At 30.9% G+C, this 14,833-nt stretch overlaps 1 protein-coding gene across 6 annotated transcripts in view; it reads left to right on the forward strand.

Annotated features, from left to right (window-relative positions):
* LOC118064365 (putative mediator of RNA polymerase II transcription subunit 26) overlaps positions 1-14,833 on the forward strand; it is a 175,067-nt gene that overhangs the window by 145,200 nt on the left and 15,034 nt on the right. For all 6 annotated transcript variants that reach the window (XR_004690050.1, XM_035078896.1, XM_035078898.1 and 3 more), the window contains one exon: positions 7,460-7,673. Coding sequence is in view for 5 of the 6 variants with exons in the window: in XM_035078896.1 (XP_034934787.1) it covers positions 7,460-7,673 (214 nt within the window). In the remaining variant the exon portion in view is untranslated. The remainder of the gene's footprint in view (positions 1-7,459; positions 7,674-14,833) is intronic.

The following is a 14,833-nucleotide window of genomic DNA, read 5'->3' on the forward strand; positions in this document are numbered from 1 at the left end:
GTGATAATGATCATAACTTTTTTTATTAAAAAAAAATTTTTTTATCAATTGAAGGAGTAAATTTCAATAAAAACGTTAAAACGATAAAATAAAAAAAAAGAGTAAAAATTGAACACGTATTACGATCATTTGATCCTAGACAGTATAAAAATAATGTTACACAAGCCAAGTAATCGAGTGTCCCCTGAAGGAAACATTCACCTTCTCTGAATGTTGAGAGATTGTTCAGCCATAGGCGTTAAGTGTACATCGCTTCCAATTTAATGTATCGTAGTCATTTTCCAAACGAATAGCCGTCGTTGAATCGTAATTTGAGATCATTTATCCGTCACTTTCTTGGAGTACTGGACATCGCGTAATCGAGGTCCTTCCCTCCCTTACTTTCATACCTTCTACAAGATACTAAGTACAGTCAGAGAATCACACACTTCTCACGGATTTATGGCATGCACTCGAATCTCTTCTGGTGCACGTAATGCACAAGCGCGAGACATTGTCACGAGATACGATGATTCGTTTCAGAGTTAACGAGTAACCGTTTTAATTTACACAGATTTATGTTTCTCTTGTTGTATTGTACTCTACAAGATTCTTTTCATTTACATATCAAATTAGATATATAAATCTGTTAGATTATTATAAATGATTATAATAATATCTTTATCATGTAGAGCCCAAAAGTGTTCCCAAGGTGTATGATAATAAGATTTTTTCAACATTGATAAATTTTTTTTACAAACAAAAACTTACTATGATAAAATGTAAATTAACAAATGGATTTAATAATGAATAACTCGCTAAATTTTTATTAAACAACACAACAAACTATTAATAAATGTTTTCATTAAAAATCAGTATCCGGCTTATCTTTTATTATTATTATTCATTTATCATATAATCAAACAATAGATCAATGTTTCTGACTTTAATTATCTGTTTAAATGTGAATTATTCTTATATATATTACTATTATATTTGATGATGGAATGTAATCAATTTATTTCAAATAATTATCTCAATTTAAACAAAATAATTAATTATCTCGATTCAAGAAATATCTTTATCGAATGTAATGATTACAATAATATTTATTATTCTTTTTCAGAGTTCAAAAAGTAATTTTTATAAAATCTATAATTTTACACAAATTATTTAATATAGTTATTTTTAACTTAGTCTAATTATATTTAGTCGTTATTTTTTGTGTTAATTAAAATAGTTCTCGTAAATATTTTACGTTTCCTAGCAGAAAACACAATCGTTCTTAATTTAATTAACTTTGATGTAATGTTCGACCAAAAGTGGGCTAATTTTTTTTTACTAGCATTATAAATAATTTATTCACATTGGCTGGATTTAGTCAATACTAATTTAATACAAAAAAGTGATCCAACAAAACTTACTCTAAATAGTTTCAACGTAAATCCGATTCCTATCAACTTTTTTGCTAATAATGGATGTAATGAAATTAATAGACAGGAAGATTCTCTAGTGATTGTCATTTCATGACTTTTTGAAATTCTTCTGACAATGAATTTGATTTCTTCTTCAATTTATTTTATTAGTTTCTACGATTGAACATTTCGTAAATTGGTTAGCTTTCATAGTTTTACAAGTGTTAAATATACTTAGGAGCTGGCATCTACATTTCTTCTAAGATTTATGTGATATTAAATCATAACATATGATGCTATCTGAAATGAATCATGGTGCATTGGTGAAAACTCCAAACGTTTTTTGTTGAAAACTCTGAATGATGTTAATCGTACATTGAACTCATGAATCTAAGAGTTAGAATTTAAAGTTCTATATGGATGCTAGTATGACCTTGTACATAAATGACTGATTCACAGTGGTTTCCATTGACTCAGTATAAAAGAGATCCAAAAAACAGTTGAGATCTTTTATCTATTAAGTTTTTTTTCTAGCTTCTAGAAGTTTCCTCTGTTTAGTTATAAAATGTTTTTTTCACGTCATTTTATTATCCAGGTACATTTTTGAGTACTTGACATGGTCAACAACAACAAATAAATGAATATTTAATCTGACTTTTTGGTCATCAAATCCTTTTCATTTCTACATTGTGCATCTAATTCAAAAATACATTATATTTGCTGTAATTGCACACAAACTAAAGTCAATTTTTTTTTCGTAAACCTTACGTTTTTTTTTAATTGTGTTTATTATTTGAAGTTACTATTGTGATTACCAAACAAAAAACTATGAAACAAAAATTCTCGTACGTTCTATAAAATCATTTAATTTATATAAGTATCTTCTGTTGTTTTAGATTTTCATAATCATGTCTAGTTTTATAGACAAAATACTTCGTTTTGCATTAATAAGTCAGATTCAATATAAATCTAAGAACATTACCGATAATCATAATACTATCTTCGTCGTTGAGGCCAAGTATTTATGGAAATGCTTACGACTTGTCTTCTGTTGCTCTTTGCAATGACTTACGGTTGATATTATTGTTATGAAATTTCTGTACATAAGTGGTCATGAGAGAAAAGCTAATTCTCATAACTCACGAGGACTTCTTTGGCAAAACTCAATAACGACTATGATGTGTTTTACTCGTTTCAACTCTTTACAACTACACTGTTATTTTTTATTATTCAATACGTACATGAACACATTAAATATCAAATGTGTTATTCGTCTGGTTTACTCTTATTCTATACTGTTATTATAATTTTTAAGTACCAATATTTTATTCATTTCTATCCATTTTTATCCTTCATATTCTCTGCAGTTTGCTTTCATGTTAATATTTTTACATATTTTTTTTACATGCACATCGGGAGGGAATGAACGATAATTCAATGATATTTACAGTAATGAATTTAATACGAATCAGATAAAATTTATTTTATGAGAATGAGATTTTACATTTATGAATATTTAAATATGAAATTTTTTCTTTTATTACAACAATGAAAATATTAGTTACATCAATTATATATTTTTTTAAATAAATATTAATGAACCTTCCGTTTAGATTACCTTTTAATTAATAATAATTGAGAAACACACAACCAAGTATTTTATCTTTCTAAAAGTACAACCTGTCATTTAATTTCATGTAATGATACACAATTTTGTTAATTATTCGCACAAAAATAGTAATCTAATGGTGATTTGCGTTAGAAATAAGGATAAAGATTTTTCCTGAAAATGAAAAAATGTTTTATATTCTCTTAAAGAAAGAAAAAAATTCCATGCCTATGAATATTTCTTGTGAATATATTACTTCTCATAACTCTATCACTGTGTACATTTCATTTTTATGAAGCGAGAAAAAAAATAGCAGTGAACAAGTACAGTAATTAGTTTTTTTCTCTCGCAATCTCTCAACTCTTGAAGCTTATCATCTATGCCATGTAAATTATTCTTGACTCATTAGCATGCTCACGCAAGGGGAGGTCGTCGACGATGATTCAATTGTGAAATGCTGTCATTGAAATTCATTGTGTACCAAGTTGTATAGCTCACGCGTTCATAATTAGTGTTCCGTAATTATTGCATGCCGGCTCTAATCCACATGACAAATTCACAGCTGTATTATCATTCTAAATAATATACCGTGTTTCAAACGTGCGCTCAGGCAATAAATCTAAATATCTATTTTAGATTTTGTTTAACTATCTAATCGTTTGAGTATCGAGGTAAAATACACTTAAAATAATACTTTTACGACATTCCTACTATGATTAAGAAAAATTATAATATTTAATTGCCAGAAACTGACTACAGCTTATCTTAATAACTATTTATTCGAATGAAAATGGGATAGTTGAAGTAATTAGTAATCAACAATAAACATATATTACAATAAATCATTTTAGTGATGTATTTTTTAAACTTTTTATTAAAAAAAAAATTACATGAATTTGGATTTTCTGTAATTTTAAAGTATCAGAGTACAGTTCAAAAGTCAATAAAATATTTTTTATTTACATAGGAAGTTTTCATTTTTAAATATTCAGATCAATAAGTCGTGGTACAGAAATTTTTCTTATCCATTTCGAAGATTTACACTTCTCTAAAGTAATTAATTTGAAATTCAGAAAGTTGTAATACTATCATTTATATTTAAAGAGATATCATTTCAGTATTAATTATATAGCACCTACAACTACATTTTTTTGATTAACTCATACGAACTTAAAATCAAAACGACTTCTATTTGTAAATGTACATGACAGCATAAAATAATCCTGTTTAAGAATATTTGTGATACATTATTAACGCACCTGATAATTAATACGATCGTCTTTGGCCATAAGAAGAGACTCAAGGCACGATTATGTGCGAATATGCCGCGCATACTGAGCGAAACATTACTCGCATTATTAATGAGAATCGTAAAACATCGTTGCATCGTAGTATCTACTTCCATCGTTCGTAGTTGTCTGCTATGTTCTCATTTTCTTTCGTAGAGCCATCTTTTCTTTTTCTCTTTCATTATTTTCATTTTATCACATTTATATATATTTTTCTTGCCATTCTCTTAACTTTACTGTTACTGCTTCACACATCTCGCTCGAGATAAAATTACGAGAGCACCCACGCGAGACTGAATTATCGCGTCTCGTTGCGTTTTTTCTCTCAGCACACCGAGAAATGAAGAATGAAGAGAGAAACGAAAGAGAGGTAAAATAACACACTAGAGATACTTGACCAAGAGATGGTTGACGGAAATAAACCCTACCGGACAAGGCTTCTCAATCGATTTACGGCAGTAGCAATCGGCTTGCCAGTTGATTCGAAAAATAAACATTAAACTTCACTCGTAAAGAACTATTTTTGTTATCTTTATTTTATTACTTTTATTTCTCTTTTATTTTGATGCCCATGCAGCTGACTCACGCGCAACACAGCCTTAATTAGAAACGCGTCGTCTGACCAAAGATTTACGGTATCCATGAGAAGTGAAGTATTAAAAGAAAAAAACCATAAAAAACTCTTCTCCTTGCATTGTCTGCATCGTCAACGTGTCTTCATCTTTGTTAACAATAAAAGAGCTTCGAACAATCTCGTTACGAGCTTACACTTTTTCTTCAGTTAAGTATTAACTGTATAGGTCAAGTTGAATGGGCTAGTCAAATTAAAAAGCTTACGTGAATCGTGATAATATTTTTAGTTTTACACATCAAATTTAATTAATTTGTTTATAACAGTACATTATTTATTAAGACAAGTATCTGATTTCCTGTTTTCCACATTCATAGTGATGACTTATGAATATATTTTTTAAAAATTACTTATCAAAAAAAAAATACTTTGAATTTAAATAGCAACAGAAAAATAATAAAGTTACCAAGTTACGACGGTGATTAAAACTACTAGATAAAAGCATTGAAATAAATTTACTCTTATCAAAAAATATTCGAAGTATGTTATTCTCTCTAACAAATGAAATAGAACTAAATTGTAGTTTTCAACATAATAACAATATTTTATACTCATATTTGATAACACGGCATATTTTTTCTTTTATAAGAGTTTAAAAATGCGAAAAAATCAATGTTTTTATTAAATGAATTAAAATCTCTCTTTAGTTGTAGTTTTTTTTTTGTATATAAAATTAAAAAATTACCGTTTATAATGATAGTGTCACTTTTACTGATGGTATTCATGAAGCATATTATGCATAATAAATAAACTATGAAAATAGAATAACAAACATCAAATAACTTATTTCAATTGGAATTTAAATTCTACTAAAAATAAAGAGAAAATCAATGATAAGTCATTTTTGTATTACATCTCTCAAATGTTTTACTAAAAGAAAATAAAAAAAAAATAATCTTCTTACACAGTATTTTTATCAAGCTTTTAATTAGAAATATTAGAAAAAAATAGGTCTGAGCACACTTTGTTTGTGCTAACACGACGAATTTCCCATTAGTAGTTGTTTATCACAAATTTAAATAGTCATAATCAATGATTGTTAAAAACATTCGAGTCTATGTGATATAAACATTATTTAATCAATAAATGAAATTTTTAATGGTTTATAACAAATTCATATTGTGATAAACAATGCGTAATTGTTAAGAGTCATATTTGGTTGTGAACAATAATGTCTAGTCAATATCGACTTTATTTTCAAATGAAATTGTTATCGTTTGGCTTTAAAGTATTTTAAATAGCTAATCTTTTCATTTTTTTATTAGTTATTTTGTTATAAAAAAAAAAACGGCTTGATCAAATTCGTTCAAATTTCTTTCAAGTCTTCTTTATAATAATATCTTTCGAATTAATTTTGGTTGAAGTTGATATCTTAATCCGTTCTTGAGATATCGAAAACGAAAAAAATGCTGACGTCCGTACATACATACATACACACATCATTCTAAAAATATGTCAGTATGCTTGCAAATATCTTGAAACGTGGAGATTTAATGAAAATTCAAATTTCACCAATCGAACCAATTACAATAACTTCCTAATGCGAAGTTAATAATGTCTGAAACAGCAATCATCTAATTACTTGGGTCTGACCATTGTAGGTTTCTATCACTTGCTCATTCTCATAAGAATACACGAGTACTTCATAAACAACTCAATAGTGATAATGATTCCTTCTAATGATAAAGGCCTTCTCCTGATTTTAATTTGAGTTGAGAAACACAATCCCAAAATGCAATAACTTATTGAACAAAAAAAAGATATAAAATGAATTGTAAGTAAAGAGATAAAAAAAATGGGATTTACGGTTAAAGGGATGCAGTGGTCTTTTGTGTGCGGTTTTATCCCTCGACAAGCTGATCAAAGACCGTTGAACATCGATCATGAGATTCATGAGCATCGTGAGAGATTCTTTAGCTAGTCACGAGTCTTGGCCAATTACACTTGATCACTGTATATCCTTTTTCTCATTCTTATCCTTTACTTGTACAATATAGTTGACGAGTTATCGCATTTCATGAATCGTCGAGTGACTACTCGCAGTTGCATCCGTTCTTATTATTTACTATATCTCTTGAGAATCCTCTTGAAAGTCGGAATAGAATTGTGGAGACCCGGAAGAGAGGCATTTTAATTTGATCCTGTGTACTCTCAATCTTTCTCAGTCTATCGGCTTCTCAGTGGTAACTTGACTACATTGCTAATAGAGTAAACTTGTAGAATTTAATGAATTATACATTTTCAAAGTTTACTCCAACAAAAATAATAGTCATGATAATAATGATTATTGTAAAAATAAGGATAAATTGAAGATGAATAATGTATGGATACCGAGCTGTAAAAAAATTATTTAATTGGATTAATTAAATTTTCATAATTATACATTCTGACAAAAAAAAAGAATTATTTATTTATTTTTCAAAATTGTATCTTGTGAACGATCTTTTATTCGTCTGCGACGAGGTTTTTATTTTTACAATAAAGATTCTACTTTATGAATGTAAGAAACGAATTTGTAAGAATAATGTTATTGCAGGTAGCGACACGACCTTGGAGTCCAGATCAAGGAAAGACGCGGGAGATGACCAAGCTTTGCAACCATAAGAGGAAACTTTTGTTGCCTGTGGCTGCAGCAAGTCCAATTGCCTCGTGTACACCAGTTGTCTCTTCTTCCACTTTACCTGTACAAGGACCTCCCGGAATCCTTGCGAGTGCTGATTCGCCAACTTCATCTGACAAGTCAAAAAAAGGTGAGAGTTGAGAATTATAAACTCTTTTATAAATTCATTCTCCTTCTTTATTTCGGGTCCTCCATTCTTTCAATCTTGTAAATTTTATGAACTCGTAACCATTTTATTCAATTCAACATAATTCAAGTGCAAATATGGCTTACATCCAAATGGTTAAGGTCGGTAATAGGAAAGTCTGCGGTTGATCAACTTCTCAATGACTCTCATCTCCACTTCAGCGACAAACTTTTACGTCAATTCGACCGTAAGAGCACCGGAGCATTATCAAACTTATGCAACATACAGACTTGAAGTTGGCGTAATATGAACGTTTCAGGGTCGTTTCGTATAATCTTCCGGACATTTATCCGCCATTGGTAGAGCATGTGCCAACTTTTATTGGAGAGAGACCAAAAGTTTCATTCTTGTGGATGTCGCACCGCGGGGAAAGGACATTTCTGGTAATCAGCTGAAAAAAGTTGTGCAGACAAAAAAGGGTTTGAGGAGCACATTAACTGAAACGAATCACTTCTGTGGTAGTGACGATAGTACTAGTGGCACTGTTGTGGTTTTCAGTTGCTTTCTACCCTTTTCTACAGCTATTTCCGCCCACCGCAACCATTCATTTGTCAATGCTATTACTTCAGCTTAATAAATTTTATTATCTATATTGTTCTAAAAAAATGTGTTATTAATTATCTCCTTCAATGTTGATTAACACTCATTTATTACTTTTAATAATGATTGTAATCATTTTCTTCTTCGATTCAAAATATTAACCAACTTTTTCGAAATTTCCAAATTTGATAAATTTAAAGTTTTGAAAATTCTTTCATGAAATTGATTTCACTTTACAGAGTATATTTTGGTATTTTTACTTGTGCGTTGGAGTAAAAATGTGTGGAATAGAAAATAAGGGAGATTTTATGAGTTGACTGGCGATGTTTGATGTTGTTTAACGCGCGAGGGGAAGTTCTGTGTACAATTTGATGAAAGAGCACCCTCTCTTTTTACCTTAGGGTATTGCGCGTATAATCTAAAAGAAATTGTGAGCAGGGAAAAGCCCTCGCGTGTCGCTTTATTCTCTTGGTTGCTTTCAAAAATTCGAGCGTGTATCACGAGTGGTAAACGGAACGTCAGTATACTTCAGAGTTTCACCTTTCAGTAAAGCAGCTTTACGTAAAGACCCTTTAAACTTCCTTAACAAACACTCTCGTGATTTCATGAGGGTAGATTTTATAAACTTGATCGCTGTATAAAATTGCCACGTAATCGTTCTTACCTCTTGTCAATTAGAAATGATCTTTAAATAAACGATGAATAATTGATTTCAAATTACATTCCTTCATTTTTCTGCTTTTATCTGATAAGCTTATCAGAGAAATTACTTTAATATTTTACATTTTCCGACACGTTAATTCCTTTTTTCTTAAATCTAATTCTAATTTTCAAATTCAATTAAAATAAACGAAAAATACAAAATTACATTTGAAGAAAAATGCGAGTAATTCCGCATTCTGTATTGAATATTATTTTCAAAATTTCATTAAATATAATAAAATAAAAAACTTGACAATATTAACAAACACAAGAATAATTACATAAAGTCAGCAAGAATCAAGTAATCTTCAATTTTATATTTCTTGACACTTTTTTTCTTTTTTTACTGGATTTTTCCCCTTGAAAATCCTATTCATCATTCATAATTTCCACTGTGCGGTAACGAAGAAAAATAAGACGAGCAGAAGGATATTAAATTTCCGGCCGAGCGGTATTAAACTTTCATCGCGTCATAACGTTATTACGATAGTAGAGAAGGGAATATAGGGGTGTAAAAAAAGGGAAAAAATGAGAGCAAGTAAAAAGTAGTGGAATGTAAGGAGTCGACACCCTTATTCGAGTTTCTCTTCCAAAAAGTCTTAAACGTACACCCCCAACACTTTTCCCTTTTTCTCTCTGTTTCTTCTTTTTCTTTTTTTTACCCATGTATATATATACATATATATAGTCTTTCCATGGCTGTCTATGCTTCCCCATTGCCCCTTTCTCACTCTTTCCTTCTTGACTTCCACCAGCTCCAGCGTATAACCTCGTTCCAGCCGATTCCGCTTTTGCGACCTTTCTTCGTTCTTCACTGCTGATAACTGCAGATTGAATAGCCACCCAACGCCGTCGGGATAATGGATACTTCGATCAACGGAAATCCAATTCGTAATTTCTCCTCATTTCTTTTTCAGGCTCAATTCTTTATTGTGCCGATAGAATTCAGCGGTCGGAAATTACTCAACTTTTACCCCTGTCCCCCTTTTTTCCTCATCGTCCTCGTCTACAGCTTTGAGCCAAACTTTCTTCCTGGAAAATTCTTATTCACCCCTTTTTTTCATCCTACGCTTTTATACCATCTTAATTTTCTTTCAATCAATTCCATCTGTTTCCAATCTAAAAAGATATTATCATTAAAAACTTTTTAGTCCAGAAGTTTGAACTTTATTTTTTTTTTTACAGTTTTTACGTTTATTTCAAATAAATTATTATATTATATTTTTTCTCACCGTTAAATCATAATAAAATTATTCAATTAACCTACGACATTATAGTGAGATTAGAAAATTCATTAAACTTTCAATTCGCATTTAGTGATTCGATTAAACAGTGCGAGAGCTCCAAGCAGTTTGAAGCACCGCATAGTCACTTTAGCACTCGACCGCGTTACCCTGAACAATGTTGTAACTACCTTACACCATCGTCGAAATTGCTTTAATTTTCCTCCTTCCCTCTCTCACTCTCTTTCGCTCCCTCTTAGCCTCCCTCAATGCTGATTACTCAGTAGCCTCTCGTATCTTCCCCTTTACGGAAAAGGTTATTTCATGTTATTGCTAAATACTAGTAATTACCTTAAATGCTGTTAATTCAATCGAACCTCTCTAGAGATTGGATACATAATGTTACAATTATCGTTTTGTGTAGAAATTTCTGTGCATAAATTTGATTGTGAGCACAGTGTTAATTAATAACACATACTAATTACAGCTTATGTGTAGAACATTGAAATGAATAATTGTTGAATAATCAGGGCCATTAATTCATCTATATTAAATATTTTGATAAAATTGCAAGGTTTCAGGTTTCACAAAATATTGCCATATTATAAGTAATTAATAACATTAAATAAGATGCAGTAACAGTTGATAATTCAATAAGTAATTATAGGCTAATAGAATTACGGTTATTTCGAATTTAAAATATTTCTTTAGAGGTAATCAAATACAAAAAAATAGTAAAGTGAATTTTAAAATCACAAATGTTACATTATTTTTTAACCATAAATTTAATGAAATACATAAAATGAAGACCATAAAATTTGTTCACATTTAATCCATCAATTTAATTTAATTGAATATTGAGTTTATTTAATTAGTTTTATTTAATGATATTTGTTTAATATTATAGTTTAAAATAATTTTTATCTATTATCTCATTTAATAAATGTACTATGTAGACAAATATAAAAATTTTTTCATAAGTTGTATCTTTTAACCACTCAAACTAAAATTTGAGTTGACACGAGCAGACAATTATTAAAGAAATTTTAAAATCCATCAAGCACTAACATATAAATCAGCTACACCTGATCGTCGGTTACAATTGTATTATTTTCCTGCTTAGCAATCTTTTAGAATGATAAATTTTCGATGAGAACAACAATAAAAATTATTTGAATCATACAAAAATGTTAATTGTATAGAATTGGATAATTTATTGGCATTAATAACTGTTGAATATACATAATACATAGCTTTGAAAGTCACTTGTCTTCAGAGAACGACTGAATTTTTTGCATCCACTGATAAAACACTTAATATTATGGTTTATATACAGCAATTTGTCAAAATGAATATCCATCTAATGGACTTAAGAGACCCGACTGCCAAGTCGATTAAGTAAGAGAGCGCCGTTCAAAGAGCTACTAAATGTTCTCACAAATCCCTTTCCTTTCATCATCATGGGTTGAATCTACTGTTAAAACACAAAGTTCAGTGAGATTTATCACGTCGTTACAACTTTTTAATTGCACCTTTTACTTCAAGTTCTCACACCTCTTTGAACCTTTATATTCTCTTGATATATTTTTTTCTTCCTTTATTATTATTTTCTTCTCTGCTATTTTTTTCTGCATTCACAAATGACATTTATCGACCGCACATGTAACACCGTTGAAAAAGCACTCGGTCTTACTTTTAACTTCTGCTTTTGTATCCGGTTATATATTCACACGAGTTGTAGTAGTATGTACGTTATAGTGGCGACAGTATTTACGGTGTTTTATGGGCTCGTTCCAACTTTACCAAGCGCCCTCGGGGCTCACTCGACTGCCGCTTCAATTCCAATTTTCCGGCGATATAAAAACGTACCCGACAGCCTCCCTTTCCTATGCCAAGAATAAGAGAAAAAGAGAAATGAGAGAATTGACACGGTGAAACGTATACAGTACTCACCAACATTTTCATGTTTTTCCTTCCGCGAACACAGGATGAAATAAAAGCCAGAGGACAAGCGGTTTATGCGTTTTTTATAGCGCACTCGGTTGGCGTATTATCAATAGCTGCGGTTGGCAAAACTTTTGCACGCCATAAGATCTTGCAAAAAGATACTAACGGATTTTTAAGCATTTCAACATTTTTCACTTCTGTGTAGTTAGTGAATTGTTTTGGTTTTTTTTTTAAGTTGAAAAAATGTGTATTTCAAGTCGAAGATTATTGTTATAAATATCTAAATAAAATAAAAACTACCTTTTTAAATTGTACGCTCAGAGCTAGTATATACATCATCATTTATGTTATTAAAGCACTTGAATAAAGTAATTTTGCTCGTTTAGTAATTTTTATTGCAGAAAAAAATTTAATTCGAAGTGCATATTTCCACTTTTCTCTGCTTTTCATATACACAGAGAGGATGAAAATTTCAATAAATGAAATTACAAAAATCCATTAAAGTAACTCTGTTGTTAAAGTAAATATTTCATCCCTCTAAATTGATATTTTTCTCGAATATAAATAAAGAGCATGAAATGAAGTAAAATGGAATAAAAGTCTGTTAGAATAAAAATGTGAATAATCCATCAAAATAAATATGACGTTAAAGTAAATATGTTTCCCATGCAAATTGATATTTCCCTCGACTATAAACCCATTCTCGTGATACTTTTATTATATAGATTGAAGGAAAGCTTTTTACTCGTTATCGAATCGCTTTGTCGTATGTCCGTTTATTTCGCCCTCATTCTTATCTCGTCCCATCCCACGAGTGCTCAATTCTACGTCAATGGTTGGTGGTTGGATTTTACGGGATACTCCAGGCAAAAGCCGTTATACTCATACTATTACAAAGTCTCTGGAGTATGTATACGAAATATATGTATTATTTATAAAGTATATATCGCGAAAGTTGGACAGGCAACCGTTCTCCCCGCGCATCTTGCAAGTTGGAGAGGAGACCAATCAGCCAGCTCGCGTCTTCTTATCGTAGCAAGCGATCAATAAGTCCCGGGAGTAGGAAGGAATCCGCTCGGTGAATACTAGATCCATGTAGGGGATGAAAAGTAGCGCGGTAGGGGCTGCTAAAGACAGGTGGGGAGAATTCAGTTAGTGAGACCAGTACCGCTACGACACGCTGATAAAGGTTAATTTTGTAGGAGAATATGAGCGTCGTTGAGCCTTATGAAGTGGTGTCGTGTGGAGAAGGGTGATCACAAGGTGGTGGCTGCCTGCATGTCCGGTTTTGATTCCTGCGCGCGGTTTTCTGCGCGCTTTACTTTGCGCCTGCGTATTTACTTGTCTTTTGTTGTAGTCCTGATAATTGTCCGGACAGGATAAGATGTGATGGTGATTCTAATACATTTAAAACTCATTAGACTTCATTACTCAATCAAATTATCTATCATAGATCTTTTAATTACGATCATGCTATTAGGTTCCTTAATTTCATACTTTGCATGACAGTATTATATTATATAAAAAAAAATACCATCTGGATATTGTAAACATTGAATGAATGATTGAGGAAACATTTTATTTGGCGATAATTGATGAAACGACTGACGTTGAGATACTAGAGATACATCAAAAGTCCCTTGAGAGAAGTGAATGTCTTATAGATGCGCTTGAGTCACTCGAGGGTGACAAGACACGATGATAAGGGTTAATTTTGTCGTTGGATAGAAGCAATGTTGAACTCTTATAGAGTGGTGATTCTCAAAAGGATAAGTGGGGATGAAAGCAAGTCGTTTGTAACGATGGACATGCTCGGTCGAAAACATACGAGTTCTCCACCTTTTGTGTTCAGTTGTGATTCCTGCGCGTGTCTCCATGCGCGATTTTCGCGCTTGCGCTTTTGCAATTGACTTGATTCAGTCTGAATAACTACATCATCAGGATAACACTTGTACAATTAAGTTATGAAGCTAAAAATTCAAATATCATTGAGATTATTATGGAGTAGAGATTTTTTATCTCTATCAAAAAAGCTCATAAAGACACTGTAAATATTTTATTATATCTCTTTTGTGCTTAATAAACATCTCCTTGTAGCTTTATAATATAATCAAGTGTGTGTTGAATATAACTCATTCATCATTCTGGAAGATATATCTGTTTTGTTGACTTATTTAATGTGGAGTAATCAAAACATTTTATGTCATCCACAAATTGGCCTCAAGATTTAACGCAAGTCTTCACCCCTTTATACAGAGTATCTAGAGGGTTTGCAATACAAGATTTTGTTAGTAGAAAGCTGAGAACGGGTGATGTTACCGCGTTGACGAGATTCATTACCTCTCTTCCCAACTCTCTTAGTTATCATCCCTTTACACCGGAGAATAATTATTCGCCGTAGGCTGCTGGATAAAAGGCGACTTTCCCCTACCGTTAAATTCACTCTAGTCACTCTAAATACGTATACTCGGGATTTTATCAAGATAGCTGCTAGTTTAATGTCTATACTCATCATCATGGTCTTTAAGATCCTTTATTATTGTATAACGACTTTCTTTAAGAAAATGCTGAGTAATATTTAATTCATTTTCTTATTTTTTACGTAATTAACTGTTACATCAAATAATGAACAACAAATCAATTGAGTAATTTGTTTAATGAATAAATTAAAGAAACTTTAGCAATTAAAAT

The sequence above is a fragment of the Chelonus insularis genome, unplaced genomic scaffold (assembly GCF_013357705.1).
Source record: "Chelonus insularis isolate UGA/USDA-ARS -01 unplaced genomic scaffold, ASM1335770v1 contig_17_pilon, whole genome shotgun sequence".
NCBI lineage: Eukaryota > Metazoa > Arthropoda > Insecta > Hymenoptera > Braconidae > Chelonus > Chelonus insularis.